At 39.7% G+C, this 24,880-nt stretch overlaps 1 protein-coding gene across 1 annotated transcript in view; it reads right to left on the reverse strand.

Annotated features, from left to right (window-relative positions):
* The window catches only part of man1a2 (mannosidase, alpha, class 1A, member 2), an 83,814-nt gene that overhangs the window by 39,530 nt on the left and 19,404 nt on the right, over nt 1-24,880 (reverse strand). Inside the window, exons 3-4 of the mRNA XM_053877141.1 lie at nt 23,053-23,314; nt 10,367-10,463 (exon numbers count right to left, since the gene is read on the reverse strand). Coding sequence (XP_053733116.1) covers nt 10,367-10,463; nt 23,053-23,314 — 359 coding nt within the window. The remainder of the gene's footprint in view (nt 1-10,366; nt 10,464-23,052; nt 23,315-24,880) is intronic.

Genomic DNA, 24,880 nt, shown 5'->3' on the forward strand with positions numbered 1-24,880 from the left:
GGAAACTCTTAAATCACCCTAGAAATATAGCAGACAGGCAGGTCCGGTTGACAGAAAAATGCCAGGCTGGCAGCCAGATGAGACAGATTTCCCCATACTGCCGGTGGATCGCAGTTCGTCGGCATGACTGAACACAAATCATCTCCCCATTTCTGTTCTGTCAGTGATATCAACGAGATGTACACTTAAGGCTCGAGGTTGACTTGAGTTTCAGGATATTACTTGTTTATTGACTGCCACTCAGACCCGCTTGGGTGCGAAGTTTGGTGTAGAGCTCGAAGACTACTTATATATAATGGAAAACGTGATGCATAGCACGCTTAGAAGTTTTCCTGAGCAAAATTGGAAAGAAACATTGACGTTTGCCTTAGCAAGGCAATGAGACTCAACTCTCAACATACTGGGATTTATGAAGATTTACATTTGAAATCCAGATGTACTTTACAAGTGAGAACTTTCAGACTAAGTCAGAGGGAATCATCTCTATCCATAAAAAGATAAGGGCTTACATTTTATTACATGAGTTTCTAGGGGGTGCTATGAGGGGTGTCAGCGCTTTTCTAACTTATTTGTGTTTTGGAGTTTTCAGGCATCGCACTGCTTTTTGGAGGCAGCCTTCTGCGTCACATGTTAGGCGTTCCGCAGAAGCACATGTTCCACCTTCCACGACATATGCTGACGCCGAGGACTGCGTGCCGTGTAAAAGAAAGAGTTCTGCAAGTTACACGACACTTACGTACATTTGGTATATTAAGCGCCTCAAATGACTGCAGTCTTCGTTCATGCTGTCAGAATGAAGGACAGCCACATAAGGTGCAATTTGCATTGCAGCATTACTATGATATGAGCATTAAATCACTGAGGAGAGTTTCCAGCGCATGCCTCTTTCCCCACTCCCCCTTCATGCCTTCATCAAGAACAGTCTCTCTGGGGTGAGTAGAATATACTTCATTTGTAAATCCTCTTGCTGTGGCTCAGAAAAAAAGTTAAAAACCTAGAACCCCCGTGAGTCACATTGGGCTGTATGTTGTCTTTTCTTGTGCAGTTTACCACAACAGCATTTTAATTGGCGAAGAACTACTGATTGTCAAATAACTTTCAAGCACAAACAGTTTGAAGCAATTAGACCCAAGCTACTTCCCTGTGACATCAGCATTGTTGTTGTTACATAACAAATGTTGTGAAACACATAATCACAACCATACTCAGCAGTGGACAAGTCCATTAAAGTAACACATTAACAGTTTCACACAGACACAGTACACCAACATGCATGCGTGAAAGAACCTCATTCACTCAACGTCAATGGTGGACTATAACCTTCAATTCATCTCCACCCTTATTTCCTTTTGGCTTCATCACGTCCTTAGTTTTCACTCGTCTCTCTTGCCTTTACCCAACCATCTGTTTGTTCCCATTCATCACTGTCCAACTGCTTTTCCTTTATCTGTTCTTCATCTCAGCATTTGGATTCTGAATGCACACTTATTATAGAATTTCAAAGCAGCTTTGAGGCTCTTGCTTATACTAAATCTTAGCCTTTTCCTCCCTGTCATGTGGTCTGACCCAGCATTTTTGGGTCTTTATTCTTCTCCTTCAGTAGTTCAGTGTCTAGAATATATTTATAACAAAGCACTTCTTTCATTGTCACCTGATCCATGAACTGCGCGGTTAAAAACTTAACTGTCGGAAAGGGCGTATTTGACACTTCATTTAAGGGACGCAGATATGCTCTACTTAAAAGCGCACTCTTAAACAGAATCATAAAGTCATTCTCTTTTGGCTGATAAGTCGTCTGCATACATACTGTGCGTAGAATATACTCCTCTCCAGCTACCATAACAATCACAACCACTCTGAATGGAATCCCACTTAATGCATGAATGTTTAATCATTGCTATGCACCCACTTTTAGGCAGTGCTGAGACAACAAATCAATAAAATTTGATTATTACAAGTGTTGGCAATGAATTATGTAATCCATTTGTTGTGTTGCACAGTTATTGTTCTGCTAAATAAGTTGCTGAGATGTTTGAGTGACTGATGAAAAAAAAGTTCAGTATGGATCACAGGTGGAGGAAAGACCACTGGAGATACATTCTGAAGCAAGTCTCCGTTGCTACAATCATGTTGTGAATTTACGCGCACATTGAGTCAGTCACTAAGCACATGAATGCTATGGAAATGATGAATTAGAAGGGATCGTCTTCATTTGCAGGGGTGTTCACACGCTAATAGTGGAGGCTACACCAGGCCTTTGTGTTGTTTAAAGGTGTGAACACAAACAAACCAGGCAGTGGCCCCGGACTTCATATGGAGAGGTGGATTTTGCCCTGGACTTCTCTGGCATCTGTTTAAGAATTATGAACTACATTTAGAGCCAATAAGTTTTAAAGTAATTGAGGTTACCTTCTTTGAAATGCATACATACATGTATACATATATCTTAGTTCTTTTCATGCGTGCCATCTGACACGTTTGAGCTTATTTTTATTGGCGTTTCGTGCCCGTTTACCAACCTACAGCAAACTGTCGAGCCACAATAGTCAATCTACTTAAGTGAACAGGGTTTCCGGGTTTCCAGGATTTTTTCAAAACTGTGGTGGAGATCCTCTGCCGCAGAAAACCATCAACAGTTATCCATTTGTTAAGAAGTTTCCATTGTCATGTGAGATTTCATAATTAAAAAGAGACATTTTCTCTAAAAGCACGGTGGCTCTCATTTAAGTCGTGGCGGTGCACCACACTCACTTCCATGGCAGAAACCCTGAAATTTGATGTAGCCTCATCAGTGCATTACAAGATTAAATTTTTCATTAAATTCATTTGTAAGTGCAGCTGTTGTTTCACGTTTGCTTTAGCCCTGCTATTTTTTTTTTTAGCTTTTATTTCTTCATTTTTTTTTATGTACAGGAAACCCAAAAGAGACATCTTTTTAAGCCAGACAGGAAAGTTCACAAATTTCCCATTAGTGCCAGGCTGCTACTTCCCCGACTGTTTGTTGTTGACTACCAACTGATGATGTGTTCAACTCCTTAAATGGCAGTCCTTATGGAACAATAAATGTCTTTTCATCGTTCAGAGGTATGACAAATATCCTGGTTTAAATCCATTAAACCCTTATGATAATGCTTTAATTGTTTCTATTCCTATGACAGTGACAAATCTAGAAAACGGAAAAAAAAGAAACAGAAAAACAAAGCAGTTTGGCGACGGCATCTCTCTTTTATTACAATTAATTGTCCAAGGTATCTCCGCAGCCTTATTCATCTTAGCCTGGCTGCTATTATACAACCGGTTACCAAACTCCTTGGCAGCAGACGAAAACATCTGTTTCATTCTCAAAGTGGGACTTCTCCCCCTGCTTGGTAACAAGAAAAGACTAAATACCGGATTGAAGCCTCATGAAAACCTGCCTTTCTTGGTGCATTTTTATTTGTCACAAAAATCATGTTACACCATTGGTATCAATGGGGAGACGATGCTCAACATTCTGCAACAACTCCACACCTAATGGTCATCATACACACTTAGATATTATGGGGAATGCACTTAAACTCATTTACGTGTCGCTTGTCTTTACAGAAAAGTCAAAGGTTTCAAAATGTTCAATATAAAAACGGATAATGAATTAGTGTGAGAATAACGTCACATGCTGAAATATGGCTACTGCAACAGCCATTAAGACATCAAGATGAGAGCGAACCAAGCCAATAGCCAAGTTAAAGAAAATTAAAGCTTCTTCTATGTGTTACTATAAAGGGGATTTGGTCTAGTGTGTCATCTGTTCTTCTTCAGTGGCAGTTTTTTGCTCTTCAGTGGAGCAGATGATTGAGAGGCCAAGTATTTTTTATTTAATGAAATTCCATTCGCTCTTATCAAAAAAAGGTGTTTCCAAAAGTGGCCATTTGCCATATTTCAGCATTTTATCTGATTACAGCCCAAGTTTAAAAAAAGATGCTGGAGAGAAGGCTGTAAGAAGGAAAACTGTAGCTGTAATATACTACTCCAAAGAGGAATTAAAAATGTGTTTTTTAAAGTGCTCCTGCACAACCGGTCTGGATGACAGAACAGTTAGCTGAGGTGTCACAGTTAAACAACCCAAAACAGTGCTGCCACATCAGACTAAGACCAGTCAGTCAACCGTTTTGGAGACAGTGGGAGGCGGATGCAAACAAGGGCGGGCATTTCAATGGGCGGCTGGGAGAAAATAAATATAAATCCTGGGTAACTGAAGTCCCATAGCATATTAATGTTCTTAGTCCACGCAAAATCCTAATTTCTGGGGTAATTTTAATTTATGTCTTAATAATTAGAACTTATTCATATTTTAAGTTGGATCTTGCACTGAGAGTTAGTCTTTTTTAAGATAAATCAAGAAAATTATATTTTCCATAACATCATAAATAATTGTGATACATAATTATGACTACAACACTGAGCAAAATGATCATGCAGCCCTAAAGCAGATGTCTCTTTAGCAGACCACTGTGCATTAATGGTCAGGGCTTTAGTATGAGACAAGTTGCTCTTCCAACCCTAAAAATAAATGCTACTCGATTGCTGTATTGTTTACAGGCCAAAACTCCTTAATATGTGATGTCTTCAAGCAAACATTAAAAGTATATGGTTGGACCCTCGATCACAGCAAGGCTCCAAAATGACACTGAGGTTTAAAATAACACAAGGAGGGTGTAACTGAACTTTCTCAGATCCTCTCTTTCCTCTTGAGCGCCATGGTCATACACATTATACTAGCATGACTAAAGATAAATTGTGGTTAAATGGACTGCTTTTACTTGCCCATTAAAATATTGTAGCCAGTGCACTGCATAATAATGTACACTTTGTTTTTATCACTTTGTTTAATTTTACATTTGCTAGGTGACATTGTTGGAATTCACGGTGAAAGTAAATAAATGCTGTAAAGATCATAAACAGAGGCTATTTTGGAGTCACGCAGTAATTCTGCACAACTCAGCAGCAGTCTAATCCTTCTGTTTCCTGCTGGCCCATTTGGCACCACCGATGGGAAAAGGGGACAGAAGGCAAAGCCAGAGCAAATCTTTAGTTCTCTTTTTGAGAGACAAATACATGACCAATGGTCAAGACATATCAGTACCAACACTTTTCATCAGTACTTTCAGCAAGACTTCTTTTCTTGCTTTTTGAATTTGGAAAATAAGCTTATCAATAACTGTCTATTAAATGAGCGATGACATTGCTTGAGCACATTTGGAAATCAGAGATATCACTACCCACATTTCCCCCCAGAGCATCTTGGCATTATAGTTTATTTAATCAACATGATACATCCAAGAAGTATCTTGAAAGACTTTTACTTGTACTGAGCATTAACAAAGAAGGGAAATAATTTGCCTATTTAATGCTAGTGTGAGAGCTCAGTTATCAGGGTTATCACATAACAAAAGGTTTGAATACGGCAACTGAACCAGGTAGCCTACAAAGAAACATCTTAACTCTATCGAGAGTGCTTCGGTTATTTGCCTTTTTCTTCAAATAATTTATTAGAAAGCAAAAGGGTCCACTTTAGTTTTTTTTAAGTTTTATACCTCCAATTTATGAGGACTAAAACATTATTTTCAGGTATGCAAAGTATCCTGATTTTCATCAGAAAGGCTGCTAGTTGAGGAGTTAAGATTTTATGAGAGCACAGGATAATGGGTTCAAGGTTATTTACGGCTCATGTAAATAAAAGAAGTACAGTTTAGAAAAACTGCAGAGTTGATGATGCTCAGGTTTTCATTGGAAGCCACTATGTAGAAAAAGAAAAAGAAAAAGGTTTCAGATAAAATGAATGAGCGGAGAACATAGAAATGATGAAAGAAGATGAAGACGATGAAGAAAAAGAATAACGAGAAGAAAAACTAAAAGCAGTCAAAACAGAAGTAGCTGAAGAAGAACCGAAACTAAAGACAAAGAAGAAGAAGAATCCATCTCCATCATTACAACTGGTCACATTTACTGGTACGAAAATCAAAGACAAAATGAGTAAGTACTTTAAAATGAAACATGGTTAGAATATTGACTATTTTTGTTCCACCATGCATGATTTTTGCTGAGTCTGGTCACCAATTGCGGTGGTGCTGGGTTGCAGAACCTTTCCTGGTCGAGATGTGTTCACAGGTTTGAAGCATTACATACAAAGCTGCGTTAAAACAGCCTTCTGTTGACGTCATGGCAGTGAATGCCAGGGAGTCATGATGTCAGGCTCATGCCACAGTACCCACAGATGTCAACTTGAGGAATGGAGAATGGAGAAAAAACATAAACTGGATCAAGTGTGTGCCATGAATATTTTACCCAGAACTTTGGAGTCCAGACATGACAGAGAGAACAGGTATCAGCACTTCATCTCTGCTCAACATGATCTGTACTGCCTTCTCCCAACAGGCAGCTGTATGCCTAAGGCAGTCACGGATATCATTTGCTGAGAGCGTGTCCAGCTGTTCTCAGGAGGGAGAGGAAAACAGGGAGAATCGAGAGACTCCGGACTTGCAGAGTGAGATTAAAATCAGGCAGCAAAGCCTGCACGGAAACAATAAAGCACTAATAGTCACTCGGCAGAAACACAGGGCAAGGCTCTGACTCATCGCTGGTGTGCTGGCAGAAAAGATTAAAAACACACAAAATGACTTCCATAAGGTCACACTAAGCCAAACTGGAAATCCACTGAACATTTTTTTATCAATAACAAACCACGTTCCGGGCCAAAGAGGGTTTGGCAGCGTGACTCAATAACTCCACAGTGGAGGAGATTTTATCTAATAAAGTCTTTCTGGGCAACTGTGAAGAGCTCGCACATCCCTCTGAGACTCACAGCAGAAATGGGGCTTTGGTCTGCTTCTGGTGCAGCTTTTTCAGGTATGTCCAACTGCCAGAACACCAGTTGGACGACCCAGAACTAGATGAAAGGTTTAATTATTTAGGGGCTGATGAAAGGGTAAGAGAACAGGTAGCCAAACAAAACTTGTTTTCACTGAGCTGAAGATGCACAAGCGGTTTAGGATCTGGGGAATACTGTGGTGCATAATTCAGAGACTTGTCCAAAAAGGAGCAACTCTTGTATAGTTAGACAAAGTCAAGAAAAAAGAAGTAAAGAATAGCCAGCGATACATAAGTATTGCCACAGGAGTTATTCAAAAGTAGGGATGCACGATACCAGTATCAGTCTGATACCGGCTTGACTTGTAAAATGGCCACAGATACCGCTTTATGGCAGTGCGCAGTTTTTGAGTGTCAATTTGTGACAATTTTGTTACATTTGTATTTGTACTGCAAGTGAAACTTGTGACCGTCACCCAGTGAGTACTTAAATGCAAGCACTCGTACACTACTTGTTTTGGAAAAAAATGGTTTTGGCGCATCCCTATTCAAAAGCATAACTTTTTGTCCTTTGGTTTTTTTGGTTTTTGGTTTATTGAATTATTTGACCAGTTGCTCATTATTTTTCTTAACTTTGATCCAACGTTTTCAAATCAAAATCAGCATAAGCAAAACACGGTTACAGCAAAGGAGGCTTTTCAAAAATCGATGATTCGTGATCTGTGCCTTCTCAAGTGTGGAGGCACTGCACCAGAGCACGAACTAGTCAGACCTGTCAAACACACACAACTGCTGACTACAAATGCATCAGAATGACCAAGAGCCCCTCTGGTTGTTAATGTCTTGAGGCTAAATATCAAGGAAAGGACAGTCCATCCGCAATAAACAAATTCACCTCAGTCGCCCGGCACTCTGTGTACACCCTCAACAACGGTCAAATGCTTTCAGGCACAATCAATAGCTCCAAATGGGTCAAATTACATTGGATTGTGTGAGGGGTTCTGTCTGCCATTTGACAGAGCAGATTAACAGCAATCGATGAAAGAACTGATCACATAGGGCTAGATTGATTGACGGCCGATGCTGCTGGACCGTGGCGCTGAGACAACAGGTCAAGCTCTATTTACATATAGAAAAGTCAAACTCGTGATGCAGTTAGGCGTTAAACAGTAAAATCAATTCATTGCTTTCAGCATTCTGCAGGTCAATGATAATGATCCTGCATAAAATCGGCATAGTTCTTCCCTACTCACAGCTAAAGCTTATGAATCGAACATGACATTTGAGCGAGTTTGGCTGACAGCTCGAGCCGTAATATCAAGTCAGGACTCTTAGAGTCAGTCAACAAAAACTTGCTGTCACTGTGTTTTTATGCAGCCTCGCTACACGTTGAAAAGATGCCGGCACAATCCATCGGTTAGAACTTTTTTCTTAGGCAGTCAGAGATGTAGCAAGATAGACAGGTTGGACCAAATTGTGAGGGCGGCCCTCAGCGCTCAGCTGCTGGTCAGGAGAGCCTAATTGAGGTACACTGCACTGAGGTGAGGAGCTTGTTACGCTCATACAAGCTCACCATGAGCCTGCCTCACTCCTCGACAGTTTAAAGTACATTAGTCGAAATCAGGCCTGTCACAGATCACTCCACAGAGCACCCGGGACTATGGCCATAAGAACCAACAAGAGTCTGTGGCTGAATAAAGCAGTCGCTGGCTGTGACAAGACCTTTTCCACACCATCCTTGCACAAACTTTCTTTAACAAGGCTCAGTGTTATCCTGGCTTGAACCGCTTATTCTTGTGACAGAGGCTGTTTGTATCAGCACTTAAAATCACTTCCTCACATTCTCCACACAGCGCAAGAAAAGGACAAAAACATGGAATGGCACTGAACTGAAGGTTATCTGAGCCTGGTGCAATAATAAGAGCCTCGGGACTTCTTGTTACCATTCTGGCCTCTCCTCTGCCCTCTGAACAGATTAGTGCTGAGCTGTGAGCGATGTTGTAACAAGAGTTTTGCCACTTCCTCAAATCTACTGGATGGAAGGAAGAAAAACTTGAGATGCAAATGCAGTATTCATATATCTATATAAATACATAATCAACACATAGTATTAGGGATGCACCAAACATTTGGTCACCGAATGTATTTGGCCAAATTGTGGAGAAAAAAAACATTCAGCTTCAGTGGTGAAGCCGAATAGTGGAATGAGATTAAACACAGTGCAGTGCAGGCTGAATGATGAGTTTTGCTAATATTAAACAATTAAATGTGTTTTTAAACGATAACAATGCGTCATGAAGGTGAAAAGAGGTTTGCGTGACCGCTGACAAAATGCTGGCAATAATCATCCTCCAGAAACATGCCAAGATGCATCTGTATTTTTGCAATAAAAACATAAATTTAATCAACAATAACGCAAATGAAAATAGCATAGCGAGGAAAATAATAACAATAACAATCCTTTTCTCCGATAACTAGTTCAGAATTTCTCTTTTAGGCTGTGACTTACAAGCAGCCTGTCTGTCAGTAGAACTAATATATATATATATATATATATATATATATATATATATATATATATATATATATATATATATATATATATATATATATATATGTGTGGTTATGGTTATGGTTGTATTAATTACTCATATTGATATTCGCTAACGGCAAGTGCTTAAATGTCTTGTACATGTACTCGGTTGGCAAAACAGTTGCATCATGACATCCCTGCTTGATTTTTTTTTTTTTGTTTCTGAATCATTTGACATTCTGTGTTCTTACCATTACACCCACAATGGTCACAATACTCATGAGACAGTCGGAGACACTATTGAAAGAATGGTTACACATGGGAACATTATGTGACTGTATACAGGGGTCCTAAGTTAAAAAAGAAACTAGACAAAGTTACATACATAAAATATGATGGCATAATCAAGGAGATAGTGAGTAGAATAAAAACAAAAAAAGCAGAGAATTTCCAGGTGTAGGTCCCTTCATGTTGCTGCTCATACAACTGCGCTACAAAAAAAAAGTTTCCTTTTCAGATAACATCACATTTACGACACACTTTACACAGAGAATTGAGCAGAACACAGTTATCGGAACACAAGATTTCCCAGTTGAAAAAAAACCCCACTAAGACTTACATGAATACTAAATGGCAGATTTATAAAATTGTGGCATGGATGACTTGTGTGCATTTTAATGATATGGTAGAAGAATTTGACTAAAGAAATGTCTTTACTCATTTGGATTACAGTTGTCAAACAGAATGACTTCATATGACCTACATCAAGCCTTTTCGCTCCTGACATTGTCTCCTACCACTTACTGTTGCTCCCTCCTCAATATGATCCGTCAGTGGCCTGTGACGTTTTCAAATGACCTTGTCCCTGACAGCAGCCCACAGGCCATGCTAGTCACCATGAGAGCTTTTGTGTAGTCAGGCATGTATCAGTGCTATTCACCTCTACCAGGGGACAACGCCTTTGGACAGCATGAGGGAGCGACTTACCAAAGATATTGGTGGAATGTCCTTTCTTGGCGAGAGGCTTCAGCTCATTGTGACCCCAGCCGTACTGTCTGTAGCTGTCCCAGGCATGCTTCATCATCTGGTACGGATGACAGCAAAACAAACAATCAGATTATATGGTAATCAAGCATGAAAAAAAGAAACAACTGCACTCCATGTGACTCCTTATATAGAGGACCTTCTGCGCTTTTCAATGCAGGATGAGTTATTCACTGTGCTAGTGAGATGATAGGTCACTATGTTTACGAACATTGTTGATGCGTTTAAAACCAAAATGCCTTTCCAGAGGACCCCACAATAAAAGTTCAGAGGATTAAGTTTGTTTTTCAAGAAAGGTAGCAGCCTAGTTCAACGAAACACGTAACCGAAGACAGCTTCGCAACCCGATACATCACTCAAACAAGGGAATCCCCGGTGTCCCTGTCACAGAAGGAGTCAATACAAAGCTTCACCACACAGCAAAACATGACAACTTTAGGAATGGCTTCAACAATGACTCTCATTTATGAAAAATAAAGTCATGACAACATTAGCATTTTACAATATTAACAAGGTGTAAAAGAAGATAAGTGCTTCATTTGGCAACATTTAAGATGGATTTTGTCATCAATCATTCAGTCATCTGTCTTTTTAACATTCACACAACATAGGTTGTTGTCTGCTTTTAATTCTCCAGAAAACACATTGTCTTCAGCACGTTGGTAATGTAATAACGCTACTGAGTTGTAATAATATCTGACAGTCCTATGGGGAAACTAACAAACTTCCATATAGAAGCAGCCCTATTTTCAGTTGTGACATACATTGACCTTTCCAACGGAAACCAGGTTGCAAATATGAAAGAGTTGACATAATCTAATATAACAGCAGCTGTAACCAGTTCAGTTCTGTCACAGTTGTCTGTCTAAAATGACTGAACATTTGACATCCATCAAGGAATGAGTGCAAAAACACCACTGCAACAAGACTTTATGGGTGACATCAGAGTATGTTAATGTGCTTCATTTGTACATATTGCTCATATCTTTCAGTGAAAGGGGTCAGTGAACTTGTGTGTGCCTGACTAATCCAGAAATGAGTCTTGGCATCTGTTTGGTGTCCAGCGCATGAACTGCTAGTCAGAGCACCACATTTTTCTTCAAAAGAATAAATGAAAATCGCATAGAATAAGTTAAACAAGCCAAAAGGAATGGCTGCTGTGATTAACAAGCCAAGTATAAAAAGTGTCATGAAAATGAGGAACCAGGAAAAAAAAGAAAAAAACTCCCACCCGCCTTTATGGTGCAAGGAAACCTCAAAGGGCAAGCATTATTTAATGATCGCCTCAAAGCGCTTCAGTTATTATTGGTATGGGATTTTAGGCCCCAAAAGTCTTTCAGGCCTGTTTCGTGACCTGCACAGTGAATGGACATCTTAGCTTATCTCAGTGTGTGTTTGCATATACAATACGATGGTGATCTGTTTCTGATACAATAAAGGTTATTTGATGTGATCGATAACAATAAAGCACGTGATAACTGTCAACACCTGTCACACACACTGCTTGATGGAAGAGATCTACAGGACAATTCGTTGAGATAAGTTGATCCTGAGAACTTCTGCTTCAAGGGTTAAGTGAGGAGATGAAACTGCAGCAGGAAGATTTGACTGATGATAAAGTTTCTTGTTTCAATCTGCGATAGATAACACGGCTCACAGCGCTAACTCAAGTGGCGTCGACACAATCTGTGGAGTCAAGTTTCTTCCTCCAAGGAACGGCCCATCTCAGCAAGACTAGATGGATCAGAGGACTTTCTTTTTTTAATATCACTTTCCTGGGAAACCAAAAAGCAACGTAACCTGCAGTATAGAGAATTCCAACTCAAAAATCACGGCACATATTAATTCTCGTGTGTGAACTCTGAAGTAGTTTATAGTCACAGCTGCAGGGAAAGGAACACAAGAAGAAGTTAGAGAAGAGCAGGCAGACACATCTCATTTGTACTGTTGCTTATAAGCCATTGAGAATTTCACATTTTCAGACCCATTTTTGGCCTACTTTTTACCTACCAAAAACACGTTCGATACAGATATTTTCCAACAGCTTTGATGAGCACTATACTTGAAAAAGACTTGCATCTTCATACTACAAAATATGCCTTCTTGACAGTGTACTTTTTTTCTTAATTAGAATGGGGATTATTTGCTAAGACCACAAAGTAAATGAACTGTTAAATTAAAGTAGAATGTGTTGCAGATGCAGCAGGAATAAACTGGCAGAAAAGGGTGTTTATTTAAAATCAGGTAGAGCTGATATGTCCCATGTGAAGCAGAAGTGCCAGAAACCTTGAACTCCCATAAGCTACTGCCTTCCTTCTGCTCAACCTGCCGGTCTCACTGCTCATGTCTTTATGCCTCCATGTAAGGACAAGTGTTCTGATCCACCTCAATCTATTTCTCTCCTTGGATAAGGCTGACAGCCAAGCTAATAAAGACAGGGCCGGGAGACTCGATGGCATCCTTGCCTGTTGGCTGTCCATGACGTATGACATGGACACAATGCTAAATCAAATCAAAACACAGCTAGGAACGGGCGCTCTGTCAGATCTGCGTAGACGAACTGCTTCATCAAATTTGGAGTGGCCCCACATGCCAAGGACAAATGAAACTGTGCGGAGAGTTTGACAATGTGGACAAATGGTTATTTAAAACGAGCCTTGGAAATAATGTCCAAGACCGATTCAGACAGCGGACACTTCCTAACCACCCACTTTGTAGCAGATACGATGATAATGTTCCTTCTGAAATGAAGAGTGAAACTCTTCAACGATGAAAGTAACTCTTGAGACCATACCAAGAAAAGTTAAGAGCCATATCCATCATTTTGATGGTGACCTCTGAAGAAAATGAAATTGGCATCATTCTTTACGTCAGCAGTGAATTAAGAGGTGCTCAATAACGTCAGATGAATTTCACTGACTGCCAACATCATCAATCATGAATGCACAGCATGATTCTTCTATCAATGAGTAGATCAGTATCTGTGTAGACCTGGAAGCTTTTTTCTTGAATTGCAAAAAAGAGGTTATAGATGGAAAATTTCAACTGAGCTCAGTCAAAAGGCTCCAATCCAAAAAGAGCAGCACAAATTTTTGCTGCAAATTTGCTATATAAATGTGGTAATGTGTTGTGTACTAGCCTCACTGAACACTCCGGTGCACATACTAATAATAACAGGACAGTAGATGGCGATGCAATCTTTTACCAAAATGAACAAGGCATAACCTCAGGGCTAAAGGATGATTTCTTCAAGGTAATGTTTCATCTTGTCAACACCGTAGCTTGTGTTTTGATATAGAATTGTTCTTCTCTACTATGAATTGACATAGAAATTAGAAGTGGCATTCTATATTACGACTGACTTGAACCAAAAAAGGAAGGTTTAAGTGGCAACAACCAGCTTTTTCTCAGTGGATAAGAATTCTACAGGAAAGCAATTACGGACGTCGAAAGGTGACCAGTGTGTCAAACAGCGCATTGTACCATCATCAGTCAGTTCACTTATCTCAATCAGTTCCCAGTTCACACTCATAAATAAAGATGCTCTCCTGCTCACGTGTTCTATCAGTGTTGTCGGACTTCGCCATGGCTATACATAAATCATCCCCTGTTCTATTTGGCACTCGCTAGATTGGAAAGACGGTCTCTGTAGCTATCCATTATCTTCTACAGCAGCCACTGGCTTGTTTCTGTGATGCTCTGCCTATGACTTGCAGGAGGAAATATATTTATCATGCGCATGGCTCAAGCACACTTTGAACCAGTCTGTCAGCTCATCTCCGACACTTTATTGTTAAGGTCAGGTCTGTCAGGGATTTAAAAACTTCTATGCAGCTCAGCTTTCACAGCAACAGGCGAGTAAAAGGTGAGTGCACGATTGTAAAGTCTGATGAGAAAGCCAGCATGGATTTCGCCCCCCTCTCGAAAGTGAGCATATTTTTCTGTTCAGATCTCTGGCTGACAACCACGGGCTCGAGGTCCAACATTTACAGCCGTGTAAATTGTTCAATAATGCAGAAATTTGTCAGATTTCTGTTTACCATTTTTCTAATTTGAGTAGTTGAAAAATCTTACTACAACATTTTACGTCTCATTCAGTGAATAGAGCCAAAGAGTGTGCACCACTGGTGTCCTACTCTTCCTCTCTTGGGTTTCAGTTACAAAAGGTAAGTTACGGAATTTCTTTCCAAGGCAACGGCAATTGACAGATCCTAAGATATTTGAGGACGAAAGGGGTAACTTAATCTTTCAACATTGGGCCTGGTCTGCCCGGCGTTCTCTGAGCTGATCCTGCCTGGAAAATCTCCAACGTACATCATCATTCCAAACAAGACACTGAACACCTCTCAAGGGGCATCTATCAATGAATACAATCAATTCTGAGGTAACAGAGCCCTGGGGAACTGTCGCCTTATCTTGGTTGGGAGAAGATCTCTCCATATCTTTGCTCTTGCTGTAACATACTTGGAATGGTGGACTGACTGAACTCAGTATTTTAAACAAATATATCCCTCCTTGATAGTCTAGAGTCATCAATACAGACCCACGGCAGAATGAGGGAAGGACAGTACGACTTTCAGAACTCAAATAAAAGAAAAAAAACAGTGATATATTAATTGTTTAGCAAACAGAAATGAAATACGTGTGGTACTTGTGCTCTGTTCTACAGTTTTTGGAGAGGAGCTACAAAGCTGATTTGGAAATCGGTGCGGTTCTGAATGATCTCAACGGTTGAAGACTACGACTGCCAAGCGACATCCTTCTCATCCTCTTCCAACTCACCACATGGAAGCTTACTATCACACTTATTGAACAGTCTTCAAAGAAACCAAGTGAATCATTGTTTCTGGTAAACAAAGTCGAACCGGCTCCGCAGACGAGGGTTAGTCAGTGCAGTCACCGAGACTGCAAAGCGCTTTGCTTTTTCCACATCTCATTATGTTACACCCATTTTCCAAAACTGATTTGTTTTTCCCAAATCTATACACCATGATGACAAGATATAAACAGTCTATTTCGTAACATTTGTGCAAATGTAATAAAACCAAAGAAATTGCAAGAACCTTGGCTCAGTAGACCAAACTTGAGCATTCCATTTTCTCTGATCATATTTCACATGTATATAGTAGTGGTAGTGTAAAACATGATGCAATGAAAAAAATATGTTGCATGAGAAGCATATTAAAAAGCTTCAACACAACAAATTTCAGATGCCATACAGTGAGTTTTCATTGCAGACAGTAGTTAATGCAGGCCAAGCCTCGCAACACCTGCTGGGACTTGGTGTGTGATAATCAGAAGGTTGCAAATGACACAAAAATCATACATTTAATACAGCTGGATGATAAAATCTAAACATGCTTTGTCTAAATTAAGGCTACTCTCTGGTTTGTTTTTTTCCGCACCATAAACCCAGGACTCATTCTCTCTCAGGCACTGTGGCTGATCGGTTTACACTGGTTCATATTTTGGACACAGTTTAGTTTAGAAATGCACACAGCTAAATAAGGTCTATCAGTTGTCCGAGCATGTCAGAGCCATGACCTTTGGGTAAAATCAGAGGAAAGGTTCAGTGAAGTTCATACTGGCAGGTCAGAAGTTTCCAAGCTCTACAATTCTAAAATTGGAAATTCTTCTAAACATATATGGGGTGATGAGCCTCAGCCAAGTACAGGGTTCAGCACCAGCGCTTTAGCAGCTAAGGGATTTTGAGTTTTCAGCTCTTGTTGATATGAAGGGAAATACAGCATGTTCATGTTGTCAGCTGAGGGGGATGCCTCTACTTGAGGAAGACTGTAAAGGCGGCCCATTACAGACGTACAATGTGCTCTGCCATTCTCCCAATCAACCCCCTCCTCGACACGACTGAAAACCTGGACCATTCAAACTTGTCCTCAGACTTGAGCAGCAGTTATTTTTTCAATTGCACAACAACCAAAGTGCGTTGCCAAGATATCAGAGGACTTGCTTGGCCCAGCCAAAAACCAGATGGGAATCAAATGGGACATCAGTGTAGATATCTGAAAATGACTGTGCACTGATGCTCTCTACTTAACCTGGTGCCTCTTGAGAGGCAGAGGAATAAGCAAAACTGCCAGAAGACATAAATTCAGATGCACATATTCAGAAAGACTTGAGGCGGCAAGGAGACAACAAATAATAGAATAAACACTGAGCACACATAATTTGAACAAAAGCAAAGCGGTTTCTGGACGCGAGAGAATAAGGAAAAAAAAAAGGTAAAATGGCCAAGATACTTGATGCAAGCTATATCACGGCTCAATAGCATTTTATAGGTTGGCAAAAATATAGCACCACTAAATTTGACTATTCACTTACCCTTAATAGCTATGTGTTTACACATGACTACAGATTTAGGGAAGCCACTTTATCGACTTTAAGACATTTTTAGGGCCAATTTGATGAATTAAGATCTGAAGGTATGGGGGAAGATATCCACTGGGTGTAAAATTTTAGCAACGTGGACAGAAATTGAAGATTATATAAAATGAGGCATCACCAAATATGACCTCATAAACACATATTTTTTTCTATGTTATAAAGAGAAATTGTTGACTTGCATATTATACTGGTCAACACATTTATCAAAGATTTTGTTTGAATCAAAGTCCAATAAAATGACTTCTGGATGGCAAAATGTGCTTCTAATTCTTCTAACAGAAGAACAGTTCGAGTTAGACTGCTGACATTTCGTAGGTTATGGGACTACAATAATGGAAAATGATCATTTAATTTAATTGTCATATAATATTTGTATTTTTTGTTATTACAGATTATATCTTTGGCAGTGCATAATCTGGCTCAACTTTGAATGTAACCATAAAAACCTGACACTAGTTTTATAGTATATAACTATCAACACCACAGCTGACAATCAGATGACAGTCAGCTGACTGTTGAGTGAGCACACAGCGTTCACACGGACCATAAAGATATTATTGCACAGCTAGATTCTAAGTAAAAGACCACAAGCTCATAGATGCCTTAATAAAGCATGGTTCTTTGGAATTGTGTGGCTGAGTGAATAATATAAAGATGTTCGTCAAGCCCATCCATTTCATGGCTCATATATTGAACATGGTAAAGCGAACACAAACACGAGCATATATTTTAAAACATACCAGCAGCATTTATCCTTGGTCTTTCAGCCATAATCGATTCAACGCGAGAAAAGTATCAGAATGAAAAACGACTGGAAAACTAAAGTTGCATTCCAGCTATGGGATAGCCGAAAGAAAACTGCATTCTCTGCCCGATCAATATATCAACCACACCACGGAACAAGAACTTATGCCTGCAATATGTGCTTATATTTTCACTTTCCAATTGAAATGGAATTCTTTTCATTCAATAATTTACTCAAAGTTTTCTTTATTGTGGTTATATGCTTCCAATCTCCATGTAAGCAGTTCTTAACAGCTTCTTCTATTCAAAATGGGTAAACTCTAGTTGGACAAGTTGTCTTCAGAGACCATGTACACAAAATGTCTCTTTCGATGCTGCAGCCCGATTCAAAACCGAAAATAGTAATAGTAAAATAAATAAATAAATAAATTACAATGTTTTGCTGTGAAAATTGTGTAAAATGCAACAACAGAAACATAGTTTAAGCAAACAATTCAGAGTTGATCGGGAAAGTAATTTACTGCTGAATGCCATTTGCCACTTGTGAAGTGTAAAAGAAAAAATAAAGTTGCTAACATAGAAAAATGTCTGTCTGGCAGACTAGGATATTAGACAAGGGATCAATACTCCTGTGCAGGCACCACGGTTTTCATGAGGATTTTCAACAGGTTAGTAAAGCTACCGTCCGTAATTTACCTTATTCTATTGGACTTACAAATGATTTTCATCTTGCCCAAGATACTAAGATTTGGGTTTTTTATTTTGCACCAAATTGCACTTTAAACATGATAATCATATATTATTCTGTTTTTCTTTTCCATTTTGTCATGATTATTATCTATTGTGTTTATTCATTGAGCTGTTGTTCTGCTTTCATATAAATCAAAAACACTGGTGAGTTGAATGTCACAGCAGTACCACATAGTTCTGTCGCAATAATGTACACTTACCACAACGTTCACAGCCTGCTTTCTCCCAAACAGGAATAATTGATGCTCTTACAGTGTAATCCACATTACTTCAGCACCTTATACTTAGGCAAACACAATCACACTGTATTTAGCACAGCCCACTGCATACAGAATCACTGTATAGAAGTGAGCCATTTTCCTTGTTTGTTCGTATTGCGTGGGATGGATAGAAAGAAAAGTCACATCACAAAGTAAAGTGAATGTGTCTGGTTTGCTGCTTAGATGCACATAATGAGTCCTTGAAGTGGCAGTATCATGGGACGACTAAGAATTAGCTTTCTCCGCTTCTATGTGATGCTGCCTCTACTTAGAGGCAATAATAAAGTTAAGACAACAGAGGAGAGACAGACCTAATCTTAGCGGCGGTGAGTCACCTCCTCCAGAGTAACAACATCATATGAAGAAGTCTAGAGGGGAGCTGCAGCTTATTCTCATTTTATGGTGCTGTTCAGTTAATATGGGAAGCCCAGAATTCAGGATGCCTTTAAAACTTGGTCAAAATGGCTTAAAAAAATGAAGAAACTAGCTATACAAAGAGCAGCACAAGACTGCATACTTAATATCCGTGCAATACAAATTTTATAAAGCCTTAATGTGCGACAGATAGGGAGTAAAATCCATGGATTAAAGAAGACATCAGGAAAAACAGAAGTAAAAAGTAGTATTTTTAATCTTATGGATTTGAATAAATTAAAGAAAACCATTTTTGCAACAATGCAATCTGGCTAATAAGAATTTGAAATAAGGATTAGGGGACTGCTTTAAGAATAGCGGCTCAGGCTTGGGCTTCAAACAAGGTCACATGATTTGTGCTAATATGTCTTATTACTACGCAGTTGTGATTTATCATTGTTCTGCTTTTGTAATTTGGTTTCAAAACCGAACCAGGTTGAGTTCAGAGGATTAGCCTGGAAGTCGTCTATATGTCCCAAGTTTTCCAAAATCATTGGACTTTTCTAATGCTGTAAAAGGTATTCCGAGACTTGTAAAAGTAAACCTTACAACTACACTGAAAATCAACTTTTACTAAGAAATCCAGAAACCATTGCACGTCACAAATATGAAGTGTATACATAAGCAAGCCTTTGTCATATAAATCAAATCAGATTTCTCATGAAGTAATTGATGGGGCAACAAGCAACAGTTTGAGAAGGAAAAAATTAAAACCTTTAAATTAAAACTGTGTACTTCAGCAGTTGTTTAAGGCTAGTACATACCACTGGCCTTAATGGTCAATTCGAGTTTTCACACTCAACACAAAGACATAGACACAAATGACGTTTTCGCTGAAACCTGACTCCACAGACAGTCAGGAAAGTGGTCAAATACAGGGGTGCTCCGAACAGGATTTTTGCTGAGGATCATCGATACCGATCAACATAAGTGCTGATCACCACTGATAACCGATACAAATCACATGGATTGACAATGAATTTGTCATCAAAATGATGAGACCTTCTGTGTGCACGATGTGAAAAAATGAACTTTAAATAATTTGAATTAAGACACATTTTTATATACCTCATCAAGGTGGTAAAAAATAGATCAACCTTGCTGAATGCAGCAACTATTCTGTCAAAAGGACAACTGAAAAACATTCAATGAGAGACGTCACAGATGAATCTCTAGAGACTATGTCCGTGCAATCTTTACATTCTGTAGTGGGACTCTGAGACAGAGAGCACTGCATTTATGAAAGTTTCCACTCCATAATTATTTCTTACCATTCCGAATGGCATGCGGGTGTTGCTAAGCAGCACAGTTGCTGACAAACTAGCGGTCTCACTTTCATGAGCCAGGAAAACTCTCCATGCTCAGTTAAGTGCTGGCCCTTTAAATGGTTTGTTTTATTTGAAGGTGCTTCCATGCACAGCATTGTCCCATGCATGTGCTGCAGGATGCAAACTTAAGATGACAGATAGAAAGAACCTCCAAAGAAGAGATGCTGCTACTTAGTGAGCAGCGAGTAGGAAGGAGCTGACGCATCACAACCAGTGGGGCTTCATCACACTGCCAGCTGTCACATGTGATCAGTTGTTGTGATCGGCTATGACAGGTAGTAATCAGCATTGACCGATCACGCTGAAATCGGTCGATCATGATCGGTGACCGATCGATCGGAGCATCCCTCGTCAAATATACAATGTAAAATTATACAATGAGCATACACGTGAAATGGGCCATACAGTTGAGATAAACTTCAGATGAACCGCTCAAAAAGAGAAAGTGTGTGCCACTGACCAACACACACACATGAACTCAGAGCATCCAGAGGACAATCTATGATAAACACAAAGATATCACAAAGGTTGTTAATAACTTAAAAAGGTCCTCGAGAATGCAGCACCTCATTGTATTTCTGGCCTGAACGGAGATCAATCCCTCCGCTGCACAGCCATTGTGGCGTTGGTACCAGTTTCCAGGTAACAATTTCTGCCGCTGCTTTACTGACACAGAGTACATTCATAACTTCATGGCAAGAATAACTACAATGTACCTTTGTGAGCGCCTACTCTTTCATTACTCTCTCGCTTGTTGATGACGTGTAGGTCAGACGAATGCGACCTGGTTATTCACACTGCAGTCATATCGGATACATATCTGATTTAGATCCACATATGAAAGGGACTTAGGGCGGATATGAAAAAAAATCGGAATTGTACCGTTAACATTGACATAAAAAAATAAAAAAAAATCAGATATATGTCACATATAGGCAAAAAAAAAATCGAACAGTTGCACTACTAATAACAGACTTGGCTTGTGGCTCACACAGCTCTTAGTGTTGAATGAAACTTAAATGATTATAGATTTGTGGCCAAGATATGGAACTAGTAGATGTGTGTTCCCCCTGCTGATCAATGCACTGTTAGGCCTGAGGAAATCAATGTCCCCACACAGGCCCTGTCCTGCCTAGTTTCAGCTACACTCGCCAACCTTACGTACCCATCCATCCTGACAGAAAATAAAGGAGGAATGAAACCAGATATGCTTCATTTATTTCTGGTCATAATGACGTTCTACTCCATTACAAGCGAAAATTTAAAGACTGTTTACTTTCCTTTTATGGAGAGCTTTAAATACACATTTAAACCTGGTAGATAAGTACTACTGACGTCTAGTCCACATCCAGTCTACACATTTCCTGTTGTTATGTGATTCTTAATGCATAAATCAAGATCAGTGGGATATGAGATACACAATCTGATTTTGAAAATGTAAAAGGGGACTAATCTTTGAAAATACTGTTTCAACTGCCATCATCACTGCGACGAGCACCTACAACTTTTAACCAATTCAACCTTCATAGGAGGGACTCTCAACTGGCAGGTTTTCAGAGCTTTGTATGGACAAAAAAGACTTGCTTTTATTATGCTAATGATGGATATATTGATGGAGTGGCGTGCAGTCCATTCACTCAGTAGGTGATGAAAATGCTCTGCAACGTTTTGCTATGTAAAATTGCTAACAGCTATTTTACAGCTCAGAAGAGGAGCAGCAATTGAACAGTGATAGAGTAGTGCTATGCAGTGACAACCTGACATATGTGCTCCAGTAAGAACCAGCACTGTGTGTATCTCACCAGGGGGCACAATGTAAAGCTAAGTTAACAAACCTGAACCTTTGAATCGCCCAATTGATGAATCAACAGACATGGCAAGTGCAGCTGTTGAAACATTTATGACACAGGGACTTCCAGAGTTCCCTGCTGCAGCATCAGATGGAAAAAAAAACACAACCATCAGATTGCAAGTTGTGTAGCCTGATATCTGAATCTAATTATCTGTGAATAAATCAGAGAACATTGTTCTCGTCGCAAGCAGATTATTATTCATATGAACTTCCTTCTTTTGGAAGATGGGGAGCACAAAACAGAGTGGGTGTCCCGATCCAAGAGGTGTCCCTGCTCCAACCAAATGTGCTGAGAGGACATAAAGTGAGACTTTTTGACTCAAGATTTTGACTCAACACAAAATTAGAATCACACAACTTCAAATATGAATTAGAGGCACCTGTTGCTTTTTCAAATTCATTAACTCTGCCATGTGTTGATCTTAAAAACAACACACCAAACACATTTAAACACATTAAGTCTAGTCAGTATGACAACACTTTCTGAAAACAAGTCAGTGCTCAAGTTTGTGAATTTAATTTAGAAACAAGAGTGGATTTGATGGGCAGTTCATATTCAGAAAAGAGTGAAAGGGAATGACAGGACAATTATGCAAGGAAGGAGGGAGAAAAGGAGGGATGAGCAGAGCCAGGGAGATCGTCTAAGGTTGGCTTAGTGCCTGTAGAGAGCAAGACCAGATAGCACCATCTGCATTCTGCACAGGCACTCTGTCTGGCCCTCTGTTGCCTTCAATAAGAGCTGGCACCAGGACAGAGAGATCACACTGGATAGTTTTCAGTGCGGTGCAACCAAGTAAAAGGCTATTATTTTAATGATATCAGCTGATCTATGTAAAGCAGTTACCAGATTCTGCTTCTGAAAAAGGCACATCATCTTACCTCTCGTATCTTATCCCTCTTCTCTTTGACGCCGGGTTCTACAGGTTCACCATCGTTGATTCCCACCACTTTGGGCATAGGGACTGGTGGCAAGGGTTTGGGCCCTGTGTCCTTCTTTTTTAGGTCCTCCATCACTTTGTTTTTCTCAGTCTGAATTTCTGCCTGCAGCTCTTCACGTGATTTTCTAAGCTTCTCCTTCGCCTCCTGCAGTGCTCGCTCATGGTCCGCCCGGATCTTGTCCCGAAGGCTCTCCTCCTCTTCCCTGTGGGTGGTGGGATAGACAGGTAGGGGGTAGAACAAAGCGGCAGGATTACCACAGTGTGAACACTAACCGAGTGTGTGTGTGTGTATGCACACCGCTGAAAGACCGGACACAGTGCGAACAAAGGTGTGCAGTGAGTCTCCTGTTATTAAGAATTCATTGAGAGCAGGAATAGACCTTTCGGAGATTCATTACTTCTGAGCTTCTACGTTTGATGTTTAAAAATAGCATTGGCGGATCAGAGAGAAATGGCTCAAAAAAGTGAATGTACTTTCTATAACACAGGACCAAGAGCTGAACACTTCATGTTCCCATTTAGGAAACTACAAACTAATAATAATGTAGTGTGATTTACCGGCGAAATCCCTGCTTTGTTTTGACATTTTCACACCGTGATTTTAAAGAGTAATAACATTTTAAATCATGTTTAAATATAAATAGCGGCCCACATTTGCGCCGTTAAACAAGCCGGCCGATCGATCAATGCAGCCCCAGTTTTACTGAATGAACCTGCCAAGACATTACAAAGACACTTTGACTAAAATATTGCGGTGAAAAGTATTCCTTGGAATGAAACCTCAAAATGTGTTCAGAATTAAGATTAGTACTTGACTACGGCTTTACTTCCACGACACACACTTTTTCTGCTTTCTTCCCGGTGCGCCCTTGAAAGAAAGATTAGGGGTGCACGCTTCAATTTGTATAACTCGAACACATCAGGACATGGCTAGATCTTGTATCAATTTCGACAATGGTTCAAAAAAGCCTCCAAAAACTTCTTATCTCCTGCTTCAAATCCAATTGCACTGTCTTAACTTGGGGAAGTCACTATCTGAACTTGTGCCGGTGCAAGGAATCATGAATTCTATTGTTATTCTGGTCCAAGCCTGCACTTTGTTTTCACTTCATTATCAAACCCCCAAAAAAATAATTTATAAAAATGTGGTGACTGGTACAACATTGGTACTGCACTGAGACACCACACAGACCTGGTGAAATTATGACTGTAACTATTTCCCATTGTGGACTGAACTCGCAACTTCAAGTAAACTAAGACAACCGTGCCAAACTGAATCACCCAAAAGTCCAAAATGTAAAACACAGAATAAGTCATGGGCTGAAGAAAATGTATTTATTGACCAGTCAGTAACTGGTCTCCCTTTTTAACTACTCCATCTTTTATCAAATTTGTTTCAAAGTTCCCTGATAAATGGCTCCGCTTGCAAGTCAACAGGCTGTCACAAAGCAACGCGTGAACACTAGTTTTTTGTACACTTTAAATTTATATAGCGCTAAAGTGCACATACATAGAACACTTATAGACCACATAAAATGACTTAATGGGTCAGATTAGGCTCTTATGGCCAGAGTTTCATACATGACTTAATACTAGGGTTGTCATAAGAACTGATACTTTGGCACGATTCAATATAAACAAGTAAAAAAATATATAGATAACAGGCTGTTCTGAGGGCGAAAATAGATGCTTTACAAGTACAAGAATACGCGTGTGGGCACAATGTCTGCTACAGAACAACACCGGCTGACTTTAAAAAATGGCAGTGC

The sequence above is a fragment of the Synchiropus splendidus genome, chromosome 10 (genome assembly GCF_027744825.2).
Source record: "Synchiropus splendidus isolate RoL2022-P1 chromosome 10, RoL_Sspl_1.0, whole genome shotgun sequence".
Classification (NCBI taxonomy): Eukaryota; Metazoa; Chordata; class Actinopteri; order Syngnathiformes; family Callionymidae; genus Synchiropus; species Synchiropus splendidus.